The following is a 19,008-nucleotide window of genomic DNA, read 5'->3' as shown; positions in this document are numbered from 1 at the left end:
AGGGCCTTGCAACAGGCCCATTTGGGTTGAGATTTCGTTTCAAAGTAGCAATCTGCAAAAAGGTTTTGAAACTCAGAGAATGTTAATGTGGCATTGAGCTCTGGCTGCACCTCCCATAGGAGGAGTCACCCACGCCTTCAGATCTAACTGAAGGCCACACTTGACTGCATGTTTTTTCCCCCCTTTGGGTGAACACCCTGCGCTACCACCGCAGGCTGCGTGTCTGGGGAGGCCAATGTGTGTGCTGGGAGCAGTCCTGGGAGCAGCACATTTTCAGGAAGGAAGCAAAAGGAATACACAGTGTGAGGATCAGGAGGCGGCTGTCGCTGTCATCCCACAGCCCCGTCCACATGCTCCGCTGACCTGGCTTCCCTATGCCCTGTGCAAGACAACAAGGAAAAGGGCAGCTGTCCTGGTGGAGGTACTGCTCTGGGTTCATGCTTACCTGTACACCACCACAGGGATCCTTTTCCATGACCTAAACGACGCCACGTTCTCTAGCTCTTTGTCAGTGATCCAGACAGGGACCAGCAGCTTCTGGGGATAACTGGAACAAAGCCTGGAAAAGAGAAAGGATGAAGGCAAGGTGAGGACTCAGACATCAGAAATTTGCTCCAGAGAAGCTGTGAAGAGAGAGGGAAGGAGCAGCTCACACCTCCCCAGACTCAGCATACAGGACTTTGGTTCTTCCCCTTCATATCTGTATCAATACAGTCTCAACATGGAAAAGTGACCTGAAAAACGCTGTCAGGAATGAGCTGAGAGATGTCCACCTCCTTTCACCTCAGGCTTCACCTCTGGGCCCATACTAAGCACCCCGGCACTTCCCAAGGATGCCTGTAAGAATTCATGCCGGTTTAGGGGAACAGTCATTAATTCTGTATAGGGTTTGGGTGTTCTTGTAGCACTTGCAAACCCAGAAGCACACAGTGCTTCTGGTAAATGACAATCTGCCACTTTGTGCCTTGCAGAAAACAGGTCACCACTTTTTTAAAGCTTTACACATCTTTCTGCAAGGAAGATGTAACTCTGCCCAGAAAGACGGCAGTGGTGGTTTGGTGTATGCTATGATGAAATGGCATGAGGGGTAACTAAGAGTGTATCTTGTTTGGTGGGGTGCCAGAAATCAGATTTCTAGTGTACATCTGACACATATTAGGAGCAAGAGGAATATGATGGGTAAGTCCCTACAAATCTAGTCCAGCAGGGAAGAAATTCACAGCATGCACAGCTAAGAGCAGGGGGCACCTAATATCACTGTGCAGAGCTGCAGGACCAGAGGAGCCTTTGATGTGCAAAGCAGCTCTGCTGAAATGGAAATTCAGCTGAGGAGGGTGAGGATGATGAGAGGAGGCAACAGGTTTGCAAATGTCCCAAGAAAAGATGTTAAAAACCAAACTGCAAGTACATTATCAGAGGGCAAGAGGGAAGCCAAGGGAAAGAGGGGGCCAGCCAGAGTGCTGAGAGAAGGGGAGAGAGCAGTACAAGTAGAAGGAAGTACAGGGGAAAATCCAGGCGCATAGGGCTGTGCAGCCCTATGCTACCATCCCTGAGCTCCAGCAGCCCAGGCAGACACAGCCCTTCAGGGCAAGAAACATCAAAGAGCAGCTCCAGCTCTAGGATATAACCCACATCATTCAGAAAGAATGTTTCAGGGCAGATGGGAAGCAAAGTGAGGGGGCTAAAACCATCCATCCAGAAGCTCCAGAGGGTGGCCTGGTGTTCCCTGAGCCCAGGCTATCCCAGCTGATGGCAACAGGCACAATGCAGTGCTTCCTATTCCTCAGCTCCTCCTGCTAGCAAGGAGCTGCCTGCCATGGGAGGAGATGGCACTTCTTCACCCACGGTCTAGACAGCTGCTCAGAAAGCCCCAGGCACAATGCAAGGTTGGTCTACAGGATAAAAACAACAGGGTGAGGAAGAGGAATCCACGAAGCAAAATTAAAGCTGTCAGGTAAGAAGCTGAAAATGAGGATGTCTGTGGTAGGATACCTAAGCCTGGACGTCTCTGAAATGCCTCAAGAGTCTCTGTGTAAAGTTGGACAGGAAATTAAGGCAGCAGTGAAGTGTGACTGAGAATAAAGGTATGTGGAAGACGGTTAGCATCAGTTAAGATCTGGAGGACCTTTTGGAATAGCTGAGTCTATACAAGTAGGGGTTTCATTGAAATAAAACCACAATCAGCTCCCTGGCACTTCAGATGAAACGTTACAGGAGATGTCTTAAACTAAAAACTGGGGAAATATAGTACAGGAGAGGTTCAGAAGCATAACTTCTAAGATTCAAGTCACTAAAACTCTGTGGCTTTTGGGAAACAGTAAGACAGAATTCAATAACACTAAGGTAGGAAACAGGACAGTCTCCAGAAGTTAAGCCAAATATAAGCAGGGTGCATAAAAAACAGCAATGGGGTCAAGACAAACAGACCTGTGCTTCTAGGCTAGAATTTCAAAAACTGAAGTAGAGGAACTGAAAAGCCAGGATAAAAAAGTGTTTGCTGGTGTAACAGCACCCTAGCAACTGGGTATAAGGAAAATTATTAGTGGTACCCCAAATTTCATGCTTTGTAGGAAGACCAAAATAGGCTGAGCTAGTGAGCAAAGTGTGGCATCTTCCAGGAAAAGGGAAAGGTAAAAGTGCAAGGCTCAGAGCTACCAAGATGCAGCAATGCAGAACGGGCACGGATCCAAATCCCAAGCCCAAAGAAAAACAGGACAGCACTGAGGCTGCACTACCAACCACTGCAGCGACAGTAACAACACCCACGAGAGGCTGGAATTGACACCGAAAGGCTGCAAGGGCAGAAACTGCAGTGGGAGACTTGTACTGCCTCCACATGAAACACAAAAGCATCACAATAACATGTAAGACAAAAATGACATTTTTAGACACCATCAGCTGCTTCTTGGTGCTGTCAGCCAAGGAATACAAGAGGACATGACCCTTTCTTCAGTTCTCTAACCTGCTCCACAAGAGAGTAACTGAAAAATCACTTTGCTATTACAGTATTAAGCACACAGCTGAATTCAACACTATTTTTAGCTTCCCATGACAGTTGTAATGAGTTTCAGAAAGGGAGAAGGAGGGTGCTTGCAGATAGTAAGAGAGCTATTCAAACATGCCCTTCAATGGTCACATAAAATGAACCAAAATATCAGACAGGGCTGGCAGAGTTACACAGTGAGCAAAAGAAGGATTTTAGAAATAAGGGCGTAAATGTTTCCAAAGGGCATCAGAGAAACCAATTGTGCGCCCGAGTTAGAAAAAACTAAACCCAAACAAGTGAAAATGAGACATATGGTGCAGTTTCTGAGAAATGACCTATCAAAAGATTAAAACTCTGAAGACTTTTCTCAAACATCTTGGAGGTATCAGCCTGCTGCCAGAAGGTCTAATAGATCCACAAGATCACAGCAGAAAATCAGGACTACTGGTGCTGGTGTTCAGCAGAAGAGCCACAAAGAAACTGCCACACCAAGCTCTATCTACACGGGATAAGGCACAAGAAGAGATTAATGTGGAAACTTCTGCAGGGGAAATTACAGCAATCTGCTGGGAACAAGGAGTAACTGATCCCCAGGACTAGACAGCTAGACAGTGCTCAGCCTTTGACGTGGAGCTGTTGGAGCAAGTTCAGAGGAGGCCACAGAGATGCCGCAAGGGCTGGAGCAGCTCTGCTCTGGAGCCAGGCTGAGGGAGCTGGGCTGGGTCAGCCTGGAGAAGAGAAGGCTCCTAAAGGGGAGACCTTAGAGCAGCTCCGGTGCCTAAAGGGGCTGCAGGAAAGCTGGAGAGGGGCTTGGGACAAGGGATGTAGGGACAGGCCAAGGGGAATGGCTTGAACCTGAGGCGTCGGGATGTTTGCAGGAAACTGCAGCCTGCTGGAATCCCCAAGTAGGAGCCCAGCAAGTTGACGGAAACAGAACCAGGCCTGCACCCAGCTCGCTGAGGTTTGTTTCAAGTTTTCTTCCCTAGTTTGCTTGGAAACAAAACATCTGTCTTTAAAGAAGTTGGCTGTGTATTACTGGCCAGGAAGTGAACCACAGATGAATACAAGCTGAACTTTCTGAAGCAGTCAGAGGAATCACATCCCAGAATCCAGCAGCACAGAAAGCCTGACTGCTGTCACAGACATGCAGAGACTGCCCAGGGCAGGGACTTACAGGGCATGCACTGCAAAACAGAGCAGTTCAGGAAAACAGTTTTCACTTTACATCCATGAAGAACCTGTGTAAATGCCATCAAAGTCATGTTAACAGTCCAAGAGCTACGATGTGGTCAGCAAGGCCAAGTAGGAACTCTTGAGTCATCCCTCAAATCTAGCACTTGCTGCCTGGATTCTTGTTGAAGAGAGAACAGGCAGCAAACTGCAGAATTCCACCAGGACTTCCCCAGGTTTCTCATGGTCTCCACAAGAAACCAGTGACCTGGAACTGGCCAGTCTAGAGGTGATGGGGCTGCTTTACAGCTGAGACAGAGAGAAAAGACTGAGGGATATGAGTTATTTCAAAAAAAAGGCTTAAAGGGAAGGCAGAACTGAAAATATCTGTCAAAGCTTGATAAAATCCTGCTGGCTTAATGCCACCAGCTGCAAAGAATGCAGCAGCGCTTCTCCAAGAGCTCCTGCATTCTTCAGTAGAAGACAGGCTGGAATCACTGACATGCTGATGGGAAAGACCTTCTAGTGATCTCCACTTCAACCTCCTGCTCACAGGGAGCCACCTCTAACACCAGATTATCAGAGACTTGACCTGCTGCAGTGCTGGAGAGCCCTCACCTCTGGTATCTGCCCCAGCACAGCACTACACTCCTGGGGAATGCATTTTTCCCCTCCCATGTCCACTCTGAACCTCCCAAGCTGCACCTTGTTCAGTTGTCTGCCACTGTCAGCAGTTTCACTCCATCACCTTTGCAAATGCCCTTCCAGCAGCTGCAGGCTGCAAGCAGATCCCCCTTTAGCCTCTTCTGCACCAGACTGACCAAGCCTCACTCGTTCCCAGGACTTCTAAGCATCCCCACAGCCCTCCACTGACCCACCCAGTTTTTCAGCAGAGCTGAATCACTGCCTGACTTCATGAAACCTTTGTGTTTTTAATTTCAAACAATGTGAGCATTTTAGAGAGAGTGACTGACCAGAAAGCTGACCCTACAATGGACGGTTCCTTCAAGACTCACCAAAGACTTCAAGGATGAATTATGACCACCACATTATAAATTACCCAAGTCAGCGTTTGCAGTTGCTGCTAGCTCTGACAGAATTAGAATGTTCTTGAAGGGACCTAAGATTATCCACTCCCAACCCTCTCCTATGGGTTGGGACACCTTCCACTAGATGTTTGGGCTTTATTCCTTCTTCAATTCCACTATATGAAAGGCAGAAAGAAGATCTGGCTCATGCTTTGAGGGTCATCAAGGCCAGGATGGAGGATTAGCTGGAGCCTGATTCACCACCTGCTCCGCATGGGGACTGTGGAGAGGAGAAGGTATAGAAAGAAGACAGTGAGGAGAGCCTGGTGGTGAAACACTCACTTGTAATTGTTGTTGATGTCAGAGACGCGCCAGACATTCTGCAAGTCAAAGCCCATCCTCACCAGCTCCATCTCAAACCGGTATTTCACATGGTCTCCTGGAAGAACACAGGACAGCTAAGTAGAACTGAGGAAATCTGCACATCAGTGGCAGCTCCATAGCAGCTCTCACAGGCTGGACAGAAACTGCAGGACAGCTGATGGCAGGGATCTTGCATTGAAAGCCAAAGAGACTTGCCCCTCATGGGGGTTCCTCTGGTTTTAGTTTGAAAGCAAGATCACCTCTCAGTTTCAGGGCACAGAGTGGAATGGAAGCAGCCCTCTCATGTCTATATGGGAGTGTGTGGGGGGGTTAATTTAATCCACTTTTGCCCTCCTGATAGAGGCAGCTTCCAAATGGACATCAGGAACCCCATGGCAGAGCAGTACTGAGCACCCAGTGTACCTCCTCCTCCCAGACTACGCTCACAGAGGCTGACTCAGGTTTTGCTCTTATGTTTTAGCCCACCTCACAAATTCTGGATACCTTTGTTGAGTATCACATCTTGTTAATAAATAAATACTGCCAAGCTCTTTGCCTCATTCACATCCTGCAGCAACAATTTCCACAGGAAGTTTATTTATACCAGAGAGTAATACTTTCTCTAAATGAATGACAGCAAGTATCTCCCAAATGCTGGTGTTTGGGACATAGCAAGGACATCTAGTCTACCTTTTCTTTATCAGCTTCTCTCAAGCGTCTCCTTCAGCCATACTATTCAACCCTATCCTGCCATCCCAGCCTGTGTTTGGACATTTCATTCTCTCCTCTAGTATCAGCACATTTTTATGTTTAAAAGCAGGTTTGTCACTCATTTTAATCCCCTTTCATTCATGAAGAAGCTGCTTAAAGACAAAGCAACTGCAAGTGAACTTTGTGGTTCCAGAGACGGGAAACTCCCGATTCATACAAAGGCATCACCACAGCTCTGGTTTTCTCTTTATGGACTCCGGGATGGCAGCTGTGCCTGTAAAGATGACCCAGACATCTCCACAGAGCTGGCCACAGGAATGGCACAGCATTTCTAGGTATTGGAGAAGTGGCTGGACTCATTATGCTGCCTCAAGGCTAACAATATTTACTATCCAGGGCCAAGCCTGCTTGAGCTCACCAGCATCATGATGAGAGTATTGAAATATGACAGGTTTTCTTCATTCACAACGGGAAAGGGAAAAGCTGCTCATGTGTTGCTGGCTCAGAATGTTCCTTATTGTTATTACTATTTTATTATTCTATTATTCTTTTTTTTATTATTATTCTTTTATTACTATTATTCTTTTACTGTGCCTGATATCCAGACACATCTGGCCATCAGCTGGATCTCTAGGCCAGGTACAGGATGCCCCTCAGTAAGGTGAACTTGGGCTATGGCTACAGCAGACCTTAAGAGACAGCCAGATATGAGTTTATGAACAAGAGTTCAAAGTGCACTGCAGTTTTTCTGGACAGAAGAGAAAGAAGGGGGCAGGCCAGGAGCCTACCTGGACGGCAGAGATGTGCATGTTGATCCTCCTCATCAACACAGACTCCTAAGCACCATGCATGGTAGGCAAATGCGAAGAGGTCCTCAGGCTTAGCAGGGCGGGCGATGGCTCGAGTCAGCCTCTTCAGCCACTCCTGGCACTGCTTAAAGGTGGAAAAATGGCACCTGCAAACCCAAACGCAAACTCTACTGAGTAGGTATGTTCATCCAGACAAGGCACACACATCCAGCTCTGCTCCTCTTAACCAGGAAACAGAACAAGCACCAAGTGTCAGCAACCTTGGCCATGAACTGCTCAATTCCAGGAGCAGCACAGGGGAAGACACCAGAGCTGATCATGGCAATTAGCCTGCAGAGATATCTACAACACAGCAATAAAAGAGATACCTGATCACTTTGGAGTCCTTGCAGACAATGTGAAGCTGGAACATATCCCGGCACTCCACACTTTCCATCATCCTCAAAGGCACCTGTAAGGGAGAGATGTAGGGCATAACAACACATACCACATGAAATAGACACATCTATTGCAGCCTCCCCTGCAGGCCCATTATGCACAGTCACAGCTCCTTCAACAATCATGAGCTACAAACCCACTCTGAGGTGTATGAAGCATCATGACTCAGCATAGAGCCTCCTTCAACAATTACTATTCCTATTTCTATTCTGTCCCTAGGTAGTCTCCCACCTGGGGCCAGTTCCTGACTAAATCACACCCAGACAAACGCAGGAACTGAGCCAAACAAAAGCTGCAATAAAAGATGGCAAGTCAAGACAGCGAGAGGAGGCCTCAGGCTCCCACTGTCTGACTCTCGGTTGTTGGTCTCTAGGTAGAAGACTCATTAAAACTGGCTTGTAGGAGACCTTAACAGTCTTAAAACTGCCAAGTTTAATTCTTGAATTTAAAGAGAACAGCAAAGAAAAGACCTACCTATTACCTAAAGGAAAAACCCCTCCACCCATCAAAGTGCAGCAGCAAAACAGCAACTGCATGACCAGCAGTAACTAGAGACAGCATCAGGCTTGGCATCCTTCAAGAAGCACAGTTCCTATGCCACAGACCATGGGAATGGCTTATGCCCCACTGCAAAATACTGTGAGAGATTCAGCAGGCAGAAAAGGCACATTCAGACTTACATTGATCACAGAATCTTTGAATTTGATATGAAGCCGGTAGTTGGAGATGGCGATCACTGCGTCGTTTGCATGGCCAAGGTATTCCACTCCCTCACCCTGCAACACAGTGAATGGGACCTGGAAGAGAGACATCATTCCAAGACTACTTTATGCACCATAAACGCCAAGGGTCCTTTTTCCTACTGCCTCCACAGCGCATCTCCTGCAGGAAACCATTCACAGCAATGTGCTCTTCACGCACTGAGATTAAACAACAGCATGGAACAGTACCGGTACCACCACCCAGTCCCACAAGATGGATCTTCTTCCAAGGATGCCTTATGAGCCATCAATCACCTCCTGATGGATCACATCCTGGTAGTGTGACAATACATGCTGTGCACACTACCTCTGGGCACCTGGTAACAGGGTCTTTCGTGGGGGCAGAGGGATTTATAGTCTCTGCTTTTGGAGAGAGTAAACTCAGCCCTGGCACAAGTGGCATGATAAAGGACAGGACCTCAGGCACAGTTCAGACACTGGGGAGTGCTCTGCAGAGCTCCAGGTGAAGCCTGAGGCGATTTGCCCCAAGGCAGAGTGTCCCATATGTGACCCTGCTGCCTGTGTCCTCTAAATGAAGGGGGCTTTTAGCAGCGCTGCAAGAACCACTGCTGCCAATCCAGATAAGTAAACGCATTTGCCTAATTTCTGCTAAAAAGGCCCTGAGGGAATTTGTGTGGCTGAGGAAATGACACTGAAGTTACCTGGATTAGAATTAAAAAAAAACTAAACAAAATCCAGGCAATCAAGTGTCTGGTTTCCCCCTCAGCCTGGACAGGCTGTGGCTGGTTTTCAAAACAGGGAATGCTGGGACATGACAAGTTTGAATTTTGTTTTCTTCTATTTAAAAAAATAGGCAGAACAGACTAAAATTCAGCAAAGTCCTTTGTCCCCAGCCCAGCAGCCTCCTGTGTGCCCTGAATGCCACTAACACCAGGCGATGCTGCTAGCCAGCGATGCAAGAAAAGTCACAAAGATTTCTCCTTCCAGCCAGAGCCCTTTCCCTGCTCCACAGGGCACCTGACAGAACAATTCACTGTAATTAGCACAAGTCAGACCAACTTGTCTTTATTTCTAAGTTGCTTCTATCGCTTGGGTATATGCTGCCTAAAGATTGAACTTCAGGCTTCATGTGTGACAACTGTACTATTAACTTCTCCCTTAAGTTACTTGTACAAAAAAACCAACCTTAGACTGGCGTCTGTCTGAATATTCTTTAAAAATTCTAATTATTTGACATTAAGAGAATATACTCTTTTATTTCTGCAGTTTATTTATACATGCTTGCCAGAGCTGTTTTTAGTTGACATGTGTTTCTTATGCTTATGTGGCTCTTTCACACAGCAACAGAAGGGAGATAGATTAGAAACAGGATGGCAAAACTGCAAGAACTGACAGAGGGAAATCCTGGAATAAACTGAGAAGTGCCCAAATAGAGCCTCTTATCAAGCCTTTCACACTTCACTTTACCTTAAAGTAACAACTGACTGAAGGCAAGTTACCCTTTGGGAGGGCTGAACTTCACGGTCCTCTAGAGAGAAGACCACAGCAGATTCCATTCTCCAGGTCATCTCAGCTCAGGGTCCTCTCAGTGGCTTCCCCTCCTCAGGGCCGCAGATCTGCAGCCTTGACCCTCTGCAACTCCTCAGTCACATCCACTCCTTCAAGTAAATCATTCCAGTGTTTGCCTTTATCAGCACCATTCACCAAGGTGATGCCAATCACTAAACAAACCCAAATACTGCAGCAGCAGTGGGAACACACAACTGAGCCTGGCTCCAACCACAAGGGGAGGATGATGAGCACTGGGCACTGTTACAGGAAGGCCCAAACACCAGGAGGCTCTGGCTCCCCCACTCACAGTATTGCCTTTCTGCACAGGAGCAGCAGTACCCAGGTCTCCTTCAAGGGCTTTTTGCAGTGGGAGCCTGGCACCATATGGAGATTTCTCTTTCCAACAGCTCTGATGCAGGAAAATGCCAGGAGCAACGTGTACTAGGGCCAGCTCAGCCACTGCATTGCACACTAGAGCTGCACCAAGCCCAGCCCAGCCCTGATACTCAGCCTGTCCCAGAGAGCATCTACCTGCTGCAGAGCTACACAGGCAGCACCACGGTTCCTGACTGTCAGCGCAGGCGGACAGGGAACACCCAGCGCGGTGCTGGATTGCATCATGCCACTTACAAGAAGCAGAGGAGATGCTGTACGGGTTGTAGTGCCTTGGCAGGGCTGAGAAGGCTGGGCTGGGGCACAGAGAGCTTTCAGCAGCAGCCTCCACACACGCACACAGAACGACGTGGCTGGTCCAAATGTGACCCACAGTTCTGCTGGCCCACAGCCTCCAGAACACGTCCTGGGCTGCAGAACTGCCCTTGGGTTTCACACTGCCACAGTTGACCCTGACACAACTGCCACATCCCAAAGCTGTTTTGTGTTTCTTACTTCCTTACCTGCAATGACTCTTCCTCCTTTATGAGCTCTTTTGGTGGGAACAAGTCCTTGGCCTGGATATACTCCAAACTGGGAGGGCCTTCCTCACCCTGCATTACAAACAAAACACACATTGAGACAGGCCCCAGCCAGCACGTGTCATGAAAAGCCCAAAATCAAAGATGCTGGATGCTCTTGGTACCCCAATACCTTGGGGATCCCCTGGGCCTGTGCATGGCAATGGCTGTTCTGCCTCCTGACCACACTCTGCACTGCAGGACCCCAGCAGTTCCTCTGGCTCCTGCAGAAAACCCACAGCACAGTGAAGGGAAGGACTGAGGCAGGTCTCCAAGTCCTGTCTTCCAACTGCATGGCATTTGGAAAGCCAAGCAGATACACCTGGACCATGCACAGGATCTTGAGATAGTGTTGTCACATCAAATGTTACCTCATCACCTTCAATACTGCACCAAAACCGAAACACTGTGACACAAAAAGGTTTTCATCTACAGTCCTACTCTTCCTTCTGTATTGATAAGGACTGCTTACTTTTGGGAGTTTTCATTTTCACTCTTAGCCCAACGGGATCTGGGAAGAACCTGAAGAAGCTTTTTGAGGAGAATACACCAGGGTGAAATGTAACCCTGTAAGAACTGCATCTAAGTACATGCAATTCACAACATGACACTGACTGGTGACAGCACCCAGGATATTCCTCCTCAGGGCAGTCTGACCTGCCCAGAAAGACACCCTGAAAAGCTACAGATGCCTCAGAAGTGGTCTGAGAGGACACAGGGTTGTTAACTGGATTATCTTTAACACCCATTCCAACCCAAATCATTTTACGATTCTGTGATACACAGAACTTTGACACACCACCCTTGGAAAAGTGGAGAGAGTCTCAGTTTGGGGCCTGTGAGTCTTTGATCACTCATGAAGTCTCGGTCCCTGTTTTCACCAACCCTCACCCCATGCTCTGTTGAAGCACTGACTTGCTGTATGAATGAGGAGAGGATGCTCGCTGCTGTGAGCCCAGGATAGTGTTAATTCCACACATATTTGGCGTGAGTATGTTTTCTTCAGAATGCCTCTTTGCTCTCTAACTATAGCTCCTCTAGGTTCCAGCATTTACTAGGAAATACTCTATTCTGTAAGCATTAAATAATACTTCTAAATGACATATCTTTCTGGGTAAGTTACCTAAGCCATGACCCCAAATTTTAGTCCAAAGAAGCAAGAACCATCCCTTTGGCTCTGTTATGTATAAATGATGCTGAATTCTGTTAAGTCGCTGGCATCCACTCAGGTTTTGGCACCTACAGGCACAGCCTGGCCTGACGTGCTCCCTGGACCTCAGACTGTGGCAGCCAGACTCAGCTCAGCTCCTCTCCAGCTCCAGGACATGGGGTACGGCACCTGGTCCAGCAGCCACCGGTTACCGGGGACTGCAGGGGACTCGGAGGCCTCTCCTGCCAGTGCTGTGAGGCCGAGGCACTGGCTCAGATGAGCACAAAGGGAAGCTGCATGCCGGCATGGTTCCGGGGAGCAGAGATCCTCTCCCAACACCACTTTGCAGTTTGCAAAGAAATCCCAGTGAGCAGCAGGAACTGGAACAGGGCAGCCTGAGCCCTCCGCTGGCTGGGGTGTCCTTGCATCCCTCCTCACCTGCAGCGTGGGGACACGGCAGGAGGCTGAGCATCATCTCCTGCCACAGCCCTGTCTCAGGGTACCAGCAGGGCAGTGGGATCAGAACCCTGCTCTCTTCACGAGCCAGCATCCCCTGACACGCTCAGAGCCCATTCGGCCACAAGGCCTTTGGGGCAGCAGGGTGGGGGGCTTTCTGCAAGAAGGGGCATCAACTCTCCTCTGAGCAAGAAAACGCCTTTCCCAGAAGGTATAAGAGATGTCGAGCTCAGAACCCCTCCCCCTACAATATCACCCTGGCAGCACCAGCACGGGAGGAGGACTTGCACAGCACTGCCTGTCACGCCACAGCCACGGTGGGAGCACAGAACTCCCCTGGGGTTGGCTCCTTTCACAACGTAATTTTCCAGCTCCAGGCAGGGACTGGCTGCAGCCTGCGTGGCGTGGCATGGCACGGCACTGCACACCACCGCACAGCACAGCATGGCACGGCACTGCACTGCACAGTATGGCACCACACAGCATGGCACAGCACTGCACAGCACAGCACGCCATGCCACGCTCGGCAGAGCCTTCCAGCCAACTCAACCCGCCATGCGGACACTGCTGTGCCCTTGGTCCCGGGCACGGCAGCAACACAGCAGTGACAGGGGCCATGGTGTCCTCCAGCTGCACATGGGAGGGAGGAGAAGGGGATACCCTTTTGCGGGGGCAGGGGGTGGCGAGCCAGGCCTGGCAGGAGGATCGACACGCAGCCCGGCCTCAGTCAGCAGGGGAGCTGGATGGGGAAGCTGGATTCCAGCCCTGCCTGCATGGAGGGAAGGAGGGTGGGGGTAAGAAAAGAAGCACTTACGAAGCAGTTGAGCATGGAGCAGGAGACGCGGCCTGGCAGACTCATGTTCATCTCCCGAGGCGGCGGCTGGGCCGGGCACGCTCAAGCAGCATCTCCTTCCTCCGGTGCCCTGCTGCTGCCGGCCCCGCAGCCGCCGCGCCGGGACTGCCACTGCCGCAGCCGCCCCGCTCCGCCGCGCAGGGCAAGCGCATCCATCCCGCTGCCCGCGGCCGGGCAGGTGCCGCCGCTGACAATGGAGGAGGGAGGGCGGAGGACGTCCAGACTCCACCTACCTCCGAAGGCCGCCGAGCACGGCTCTGCCATCCAAGCGTCTCCCCGTGAGGCGAGACAGAAAATGGAGAGAAGGTCGCAGGGATCAACCCCTCCCCTCCCCATCCCGTCCTCATCCGCACCCTGCCGATGGTCGGATGGCAGCACCGCAGCCCCCTCCCCGCCGGCCCGTGCGCGGAGCGGGCTGCCGGGAGATGCAGCCCCGGCCGCGGTCCTTCTCCCGCTGGCAGCAGCCTCGTGCGGCAGGAGCGCCGGGAACAATAGCGATGAGGAGGCTTTGTGCCCCAGCACTGAGCGCCGCGCCCGGGTCATGCGCCCGGAGGTCAGTGGGAGCCTCCGCTTGCAAACGGCTGCCTGGGATCCTCCCGCCGGCCCTGAACCCCTGCCCAGGACAAAGGGGCTGCCCTGAGGCTTCCTTACTGCTGCATCATAGAACCACATGTGGTTAGTGTCGGAAGGGACCTTAAAGCTCACCCAGCTCCAACCGCTGCCACGGGCAGGGACACCTTCCACTAGAGCAGCTTGCTCCAAGCCCCTGTGTCCAACCTGGCCTTGAACACTGCCAGGGATGGGGCAGCCACAGCTTCTCTGGGCACCCTGTGCCAGCGCCTCAGCACCCTCACAGGGAAGAGCTTCTGCCTGAGAGCTCATCTCAGTCTCCCCTCTGGCAGGTTAAAGCCATGCCCCTTGTCCTGTCCCTATATGCCCTTGCAAAAAGTCCCTCTCCAGATTTCCTGTCAGCCACTTTGAGGGGCCCTAATACTCCCAAGACTTTATGCCCTCCTTCCCAGGACCTCCTGTGTGTGCAGGGAGTAAGTGGATGTCTCCGACTCTCACCACCACTCACCTGCCAGAGGGTGGTCTCCAGTGTGGACAAGGTTCTCTGGGCCCACCCCCTGGACAGTTAAATCCTGCTGGAAGTTTCACCAACTCCGTTTTAGCAATGCTTACAGACCTCTGGGAAACACCTTGGGTGCAGGAAACACTGTGGGATGAACACCCAGCTCCCAGCCCAGCCCCCCAGGAGCTGACTTTTTCTGCCTGTTTGTCAAGTCCAGGAACAAACTGCAAGCTCCCTGGACCACAGCCCGTCACAGAAGCCACAGGACAGCAGCTTCCTGGGCAATGCCATCTCCATTTCCATCATCAGCTGCTGCTCTGCCCTCCACCTCCCATCGCTGAGACAGAGTGGCAATCTCATTTTAAGAATACAGAATTAAAACCTAGACCATCATTAATCCTCCAATGCCCAGGCCCAACCATTTTGCTTAAATCACATCAGCTTTTTTGCTCCTGGACCACCAAAACTGAGCACAACCTGTAGTCATTAAGCTCCTCTTAGATGTGGTTGCTCCAAAGATACCACCAACAGCTCTACGTAGCCATACCAACAGCACCTTGAAAGGTTTTACTCAGGTCAGATAAAAGATTTGGATATTTAGGGTTAGAGCTGATGAAGGTACAGCTTTGCAACACCCAGACCCACTGCCCACTGCCAGTGTAGGGCAGGAGTGCCCAGCAAAAAAACACTCAGTGACCTCCCTCACTGAGAAAATATGCACAGGAAGAACCCCACAGACCATGGTCACACGGGCTTTGCTATTCGGGTTAGAAGCCCTAGAAGGAAACATGACCATGCCTGGAGAGAAGCCACCACCTCAGCTTCATCTCACTCCACCATTCACATGGTGGATGGTGGGCAAACCTCAGGCATTTTCCAGCCTTGGGGGCACCCACAAACCAAAATGAGTTTGTGTCACGTACAGTCAACACAAGTTGAGCAGAGGGCTATGGACAAGGTTACAGATTTGTTTTGGCCAAGACCAAGTGGTAGGAGTAGTGCCGTGCTCCCCATAGGCTCTTCTCTAGGATGAATTCCTGAGGTCTGCTGCAAAACCTGCAAGGAACCTGTTATACTGACCTGTAACAGGAGACAAGCACCAAAGCATGTCTGTCACTAACAGCAGACAGAGAGAGAAGTCTTTACACTCAGAGCACACAGCACCTGACCAGTGCTTCTAACACCAACCCATGGAGGAGGTCTTGCTCTGACCCACAGCGAGATCTTTAGGACCAGCGCTCACCTCAGGCCCGGCACAATGACTGTTTCCAGTTCAAGGTGCAGAAGAACCTTTGTACTCCTAAGCTGCAGTTGCATTAAAAGGCTGCTCATCAGAGCATTACTTTGAATCTCCAACCTAAGCTGACCTGAACATCCATAAATAGATCTCTGCTTTCAACAAAATGGTTTTTGCACTTTTAGCATTAGGAAGACTCACACATGGCTCAAACATCTGCCCCAGCGCTGAGCCTCGTGAAGAGCAGAACTAGACCTTGCCCTGAAGTTCAGCAGCATCTCGGAAGCTCCAACAGTTTCAGGAGGAGCTGGACTCAGACTCTACCACTTCCACCTCTTCCTCCAGCCGTTCCTAAAACTCCTGCTCTCGTTTCCATCCAGCCAGGCAGACGACAGGAGTGGTGGCAGTGAGCCCACTGGGGCATGCTCATCCCACTGTCTTAGCTGAGGGGATTTCCTGAATGCACCTCAGACGCCTCCTGCCTGAACAGCTCCATCACCACCAACCACCACCAAGCTGGACAAGGTTATTTTCACATGACTGGGCTCCTCTGAGTGCCGTGTGTATATGCAGAGAGAGAAACCTCCTTTGTTTTCTGCCAGTCACCACAATCCTAAAGGTGTCAGTACTCTGAGGAAGAGGGGAGCTGAACATAACAGGGGTAGCCTGTTCTTAAGGCCAGTTGGCTGTAATTAATCCTTTCTCCTCTCACCTGCACTGCACTGTTGATGCCCAGAGTGGCTCTCTCTCGAGCTGCTCCTCCCACCCCTCCGTCTGTCTCTGCTTACACAGTGCAGGTAAAGGGCTTGTAACCTCTCTTCAAAGTCACCACAGGGATTTGGAGGTTCTGAGGTAGCACAGGGCTTGGCAAAGATAGGCCAGGTGCTTAAGGGGCCATCCTGCAACAGTCAAGGGAGATGATATTCCTGACGGAGACTTGCCTGCATGCACCAGGACCCAGCCTGCAGCATGGGGCCTCACAGGGTGAGCTGCCCAGAGAACATGTACTGGGAGCACGGGACAACCACAAAGGTGCTGAAATCTCTAGAGCCAGTCAACACCCTGAACCACATCTTTCTGCTAAGGGCTAGCCCAGCTTTCTGCAAGACAGGTGGATGGAAGAGCAGCAACCAGCCACCCTGCCCGGACACCTCTGATTCCTCTTCAGGGGTCTGCAGCTCAATCTCTCCCCTTCAAAAATCACAGTCCACCCAAGTCAAGATCTCCAATGCTTCAAAGAGCTTGAATGACACATAGATGTACGGGAGGAGACCAAATGCCTTGTGAAATACAGGTGCTGGCAGAGTCTATCACTTGTAGAAAGATGGAACCAAGCAGCCAAAGGATAAGAAGAGGAAAACTGGTCCCATCTGCTGCAGGGAGGTTCTACCAGGGGCACACTGGACTCAGGCTTCCCAGTACAGGCATGCCCTTCCCTACCTTGACATACCTTTATCTTTTATTGCTTTTCAGGTACACAAAATTACTGTAAATACTCCTTCAGTAGGCAGAGGGCACTACTTCCATCCCTTCCAAATATTACAGGCAGGCTTTTCACCTATAATATGCAGGTGCAGATGGGGAGGAGGGAAAGCAAGGGGCTATGGCCATGGATGACAGAGATCTGCGTCCACAGCCATTGCACAGACTGCCCATGTCTGCATCCAGCTGGACAAGAATGACAGAAAACCTGGCAGGAAGAGCTGATTGTACTGGGGATGCAGCTCAGGATGTCAGGAGCCAGGACAGCTCTGTCCCACAGCCTGCGGCTCTGGCAGTCACTGAGCCTTCACAGCAGCTGCAGGCTGAGACATTCCCAGCAGCAGAAGTGGTATGAGGGCACTCTAGCTTGTATCTGCCCAGGTCTGAGTATTTTGAATGAATATCAAGGTAGGAATTGGCTATTGAACTTTTTACAAGGCGGGGAAGGGAGAGACTTGTATGCTTTATCTCATCCTAACAGAATTTATCCTTTCTGCTTAGCAGATACCAGATGAACTGTACTCAGACACATACCGCTATTTCTCTCCACTGCCTCGGCAGGAGAACAGCAGGAGATCAACATGAGCTGATGCGGAGAGCTGACTACCTGTGGCCAAAGGGACGTCTTGTCCTGCCTCTTCTACTTCTGTTGCACAAAGGGCATCTTTGTTTCACGTCTCCCTATGAAAACAGCTCATCTCCTCAAAGCCTAAGGAGGTCTTTGGGTGAATTGAAAGGCTGCTGAGCTACTGAGGTGACCTCTCAGAAATAAACCCCTAAATCTGTGTGAAGTTATGATTTTATACCCTGTAAATCAGGCCTGGGATGGTGAGTGCCATCTTTTCATCCATACAGGATGACAGAAGAGCTTATAGATCTGTAATGCTGCAAGTAATATTTGTTCAGAAAGCTGCCCTGAGGTGAGCAAGCCAGACATATGAAGCAAGAAGTCTTTGAGAAGAGGGATGAAAGGACAGGAGTCGAGGGCTGTTGACTGGGCTACCAACTCCATATGTCAGTAAGAGGGGACAAGAGATTGCAACCTGCAAAACCCACCTAGACTAACAGCCCAGGTCCCCTCAAAGGGGTGTGAACCATCATGGAAACCCAGGTGTCCTCAGTCCCAGTATCCCCGCAGCGAGGGTAGGGAATGCTGCTGTGGGAGATGTTCAGTGAGCCGGAGGTGCTGGCAGAGCAGCGCAGCAGCTTGCACTCACAAGCCAGGTGAGTCTTAGGTAATGTATTATGGTGACTGCCATTAGCCAGTTAAGGATTAAACCACCACTAGCACTATCTTGAAGGTCATTTTCATCAGAAGCTACTCACTGGAAAAGAAAGGAGAAAGAAGTCTTACAATCAAAGCAAACAAAGCTCCTAACCAGCACTAGGCCGAGAAAGAAAGAAACCAGCACTTTCTGTAGGAGCAGAAAGGGGAACACAGCTTGAGATCCACATTTGGGGTGCTGCAGGGTAATGCAGAAGCTTTGGGGCATGCCCTTGCTAAGCAGAGGGTATTGTTGCTGGGCCCCCTGTGGTGGTCAGGGGGCAGTAACTAAGCACTCCACATGCCTGCAGGGAACGGGTTTTCCAGCCAACCCTCCCAATAGCTGCCTGAAGTCCAGCCCTGAAGCTCAAATTAACCAGCAACAAAGCACCCATTAACCAGCAACCCACCTCCATCTTTCCCTGCAGCCCTGCCTCTAACTCCAGCCACAACCTTCCAGGGAGGTCACAAAAGGTCTCAGAGGAGGTTATCAGGACTTCACATCAGCTCCGTACCTTCAGCTACTGACAGCAGCTCAGGTAAGTAGCAGGAGGTAAATGCTTATTTCTACAGCTCACAATTACAAGCTGCTTTCTTACCCTTGGCATGGGAGAAAAAAACCCTACACCCTTCCCAAAACAGTGGGCAAGTGGGGTGGGGTTTTTATTTTCGTTTGTGTTTTGGTTTTGTTTTCCAAAAGGAAAAAATATATATAAAAAAATAATCAAAAGAACATTTTAATAAAATATAACATCCCCATATA

The 19,008-nt window shown here is 50.2% G+C and overlaps 1 protein-coding gene across 6 annotated transcripts in view; it reads right to left on the bottom strand.

Moving 5' to 3' along the window:
• The window catches only part of MTMR4 (myotubularin related protein 4), a 52,997-nt gene that overhangs the window by 11,210 nt on the left and 22,779 nt on the right, over positions 1-19,008 (bottom strand). For 5 of the 6 annotated variants that reach the window (XM_062637442.1, XM_062637445.1, XM_062637446.1 and 2 more), the window contains 6 exons: positions 10,675-10,764; positions 8,186-8,302; positions 7,436-7,518; positions 7,047-7,213; positions 5,527-5,623; positions 446-559 (listed from right to left, as the gene is read on the bottom strand). In XM_062637442.1, the coding sequence (XP_062493426.1) occupies positions 446-559; positions 5,527-5,623; positions 7,047-7,213; positions 7,436-7,518; positions 8,186-8,302; positions 10,675-10,764 (668 nt within the window). Of the gene's footprint in view, positions 1-445; positions 560-5,526; positions 5,624-7,046; positions 7,214-7,435; positions 7,519-8,185; positions 8,303-10,674; positions 10,765-13,151; positions 13,366-19,008 lie in introns of those variants that run through there. The other variant, XM_062637440.1, reaches the window with a different exon arrangement.

This window comes from Pezoporus occidentalis, unplaced genomic scaffold (genome assembly GCF_034315485.1).
Source record: "Pezoporus occidentalis ecotype Australia unplaced genomic scaffold, CSIRO_AGI_Poc_V1 ctg528, whole genome shotgun sequence".
Lineage (NCBI taxonomy): Eukaryota > Metazoa > Chordata > Aves > Psittaciformes > Psittacidae > Pezoporus > Pezoporus occidentalis.
The sequence above is the reverse complement of the archived record's forward strand: the minus strand, read 5'-3'. Positions and strand labels throughout refer to the sequence as shown.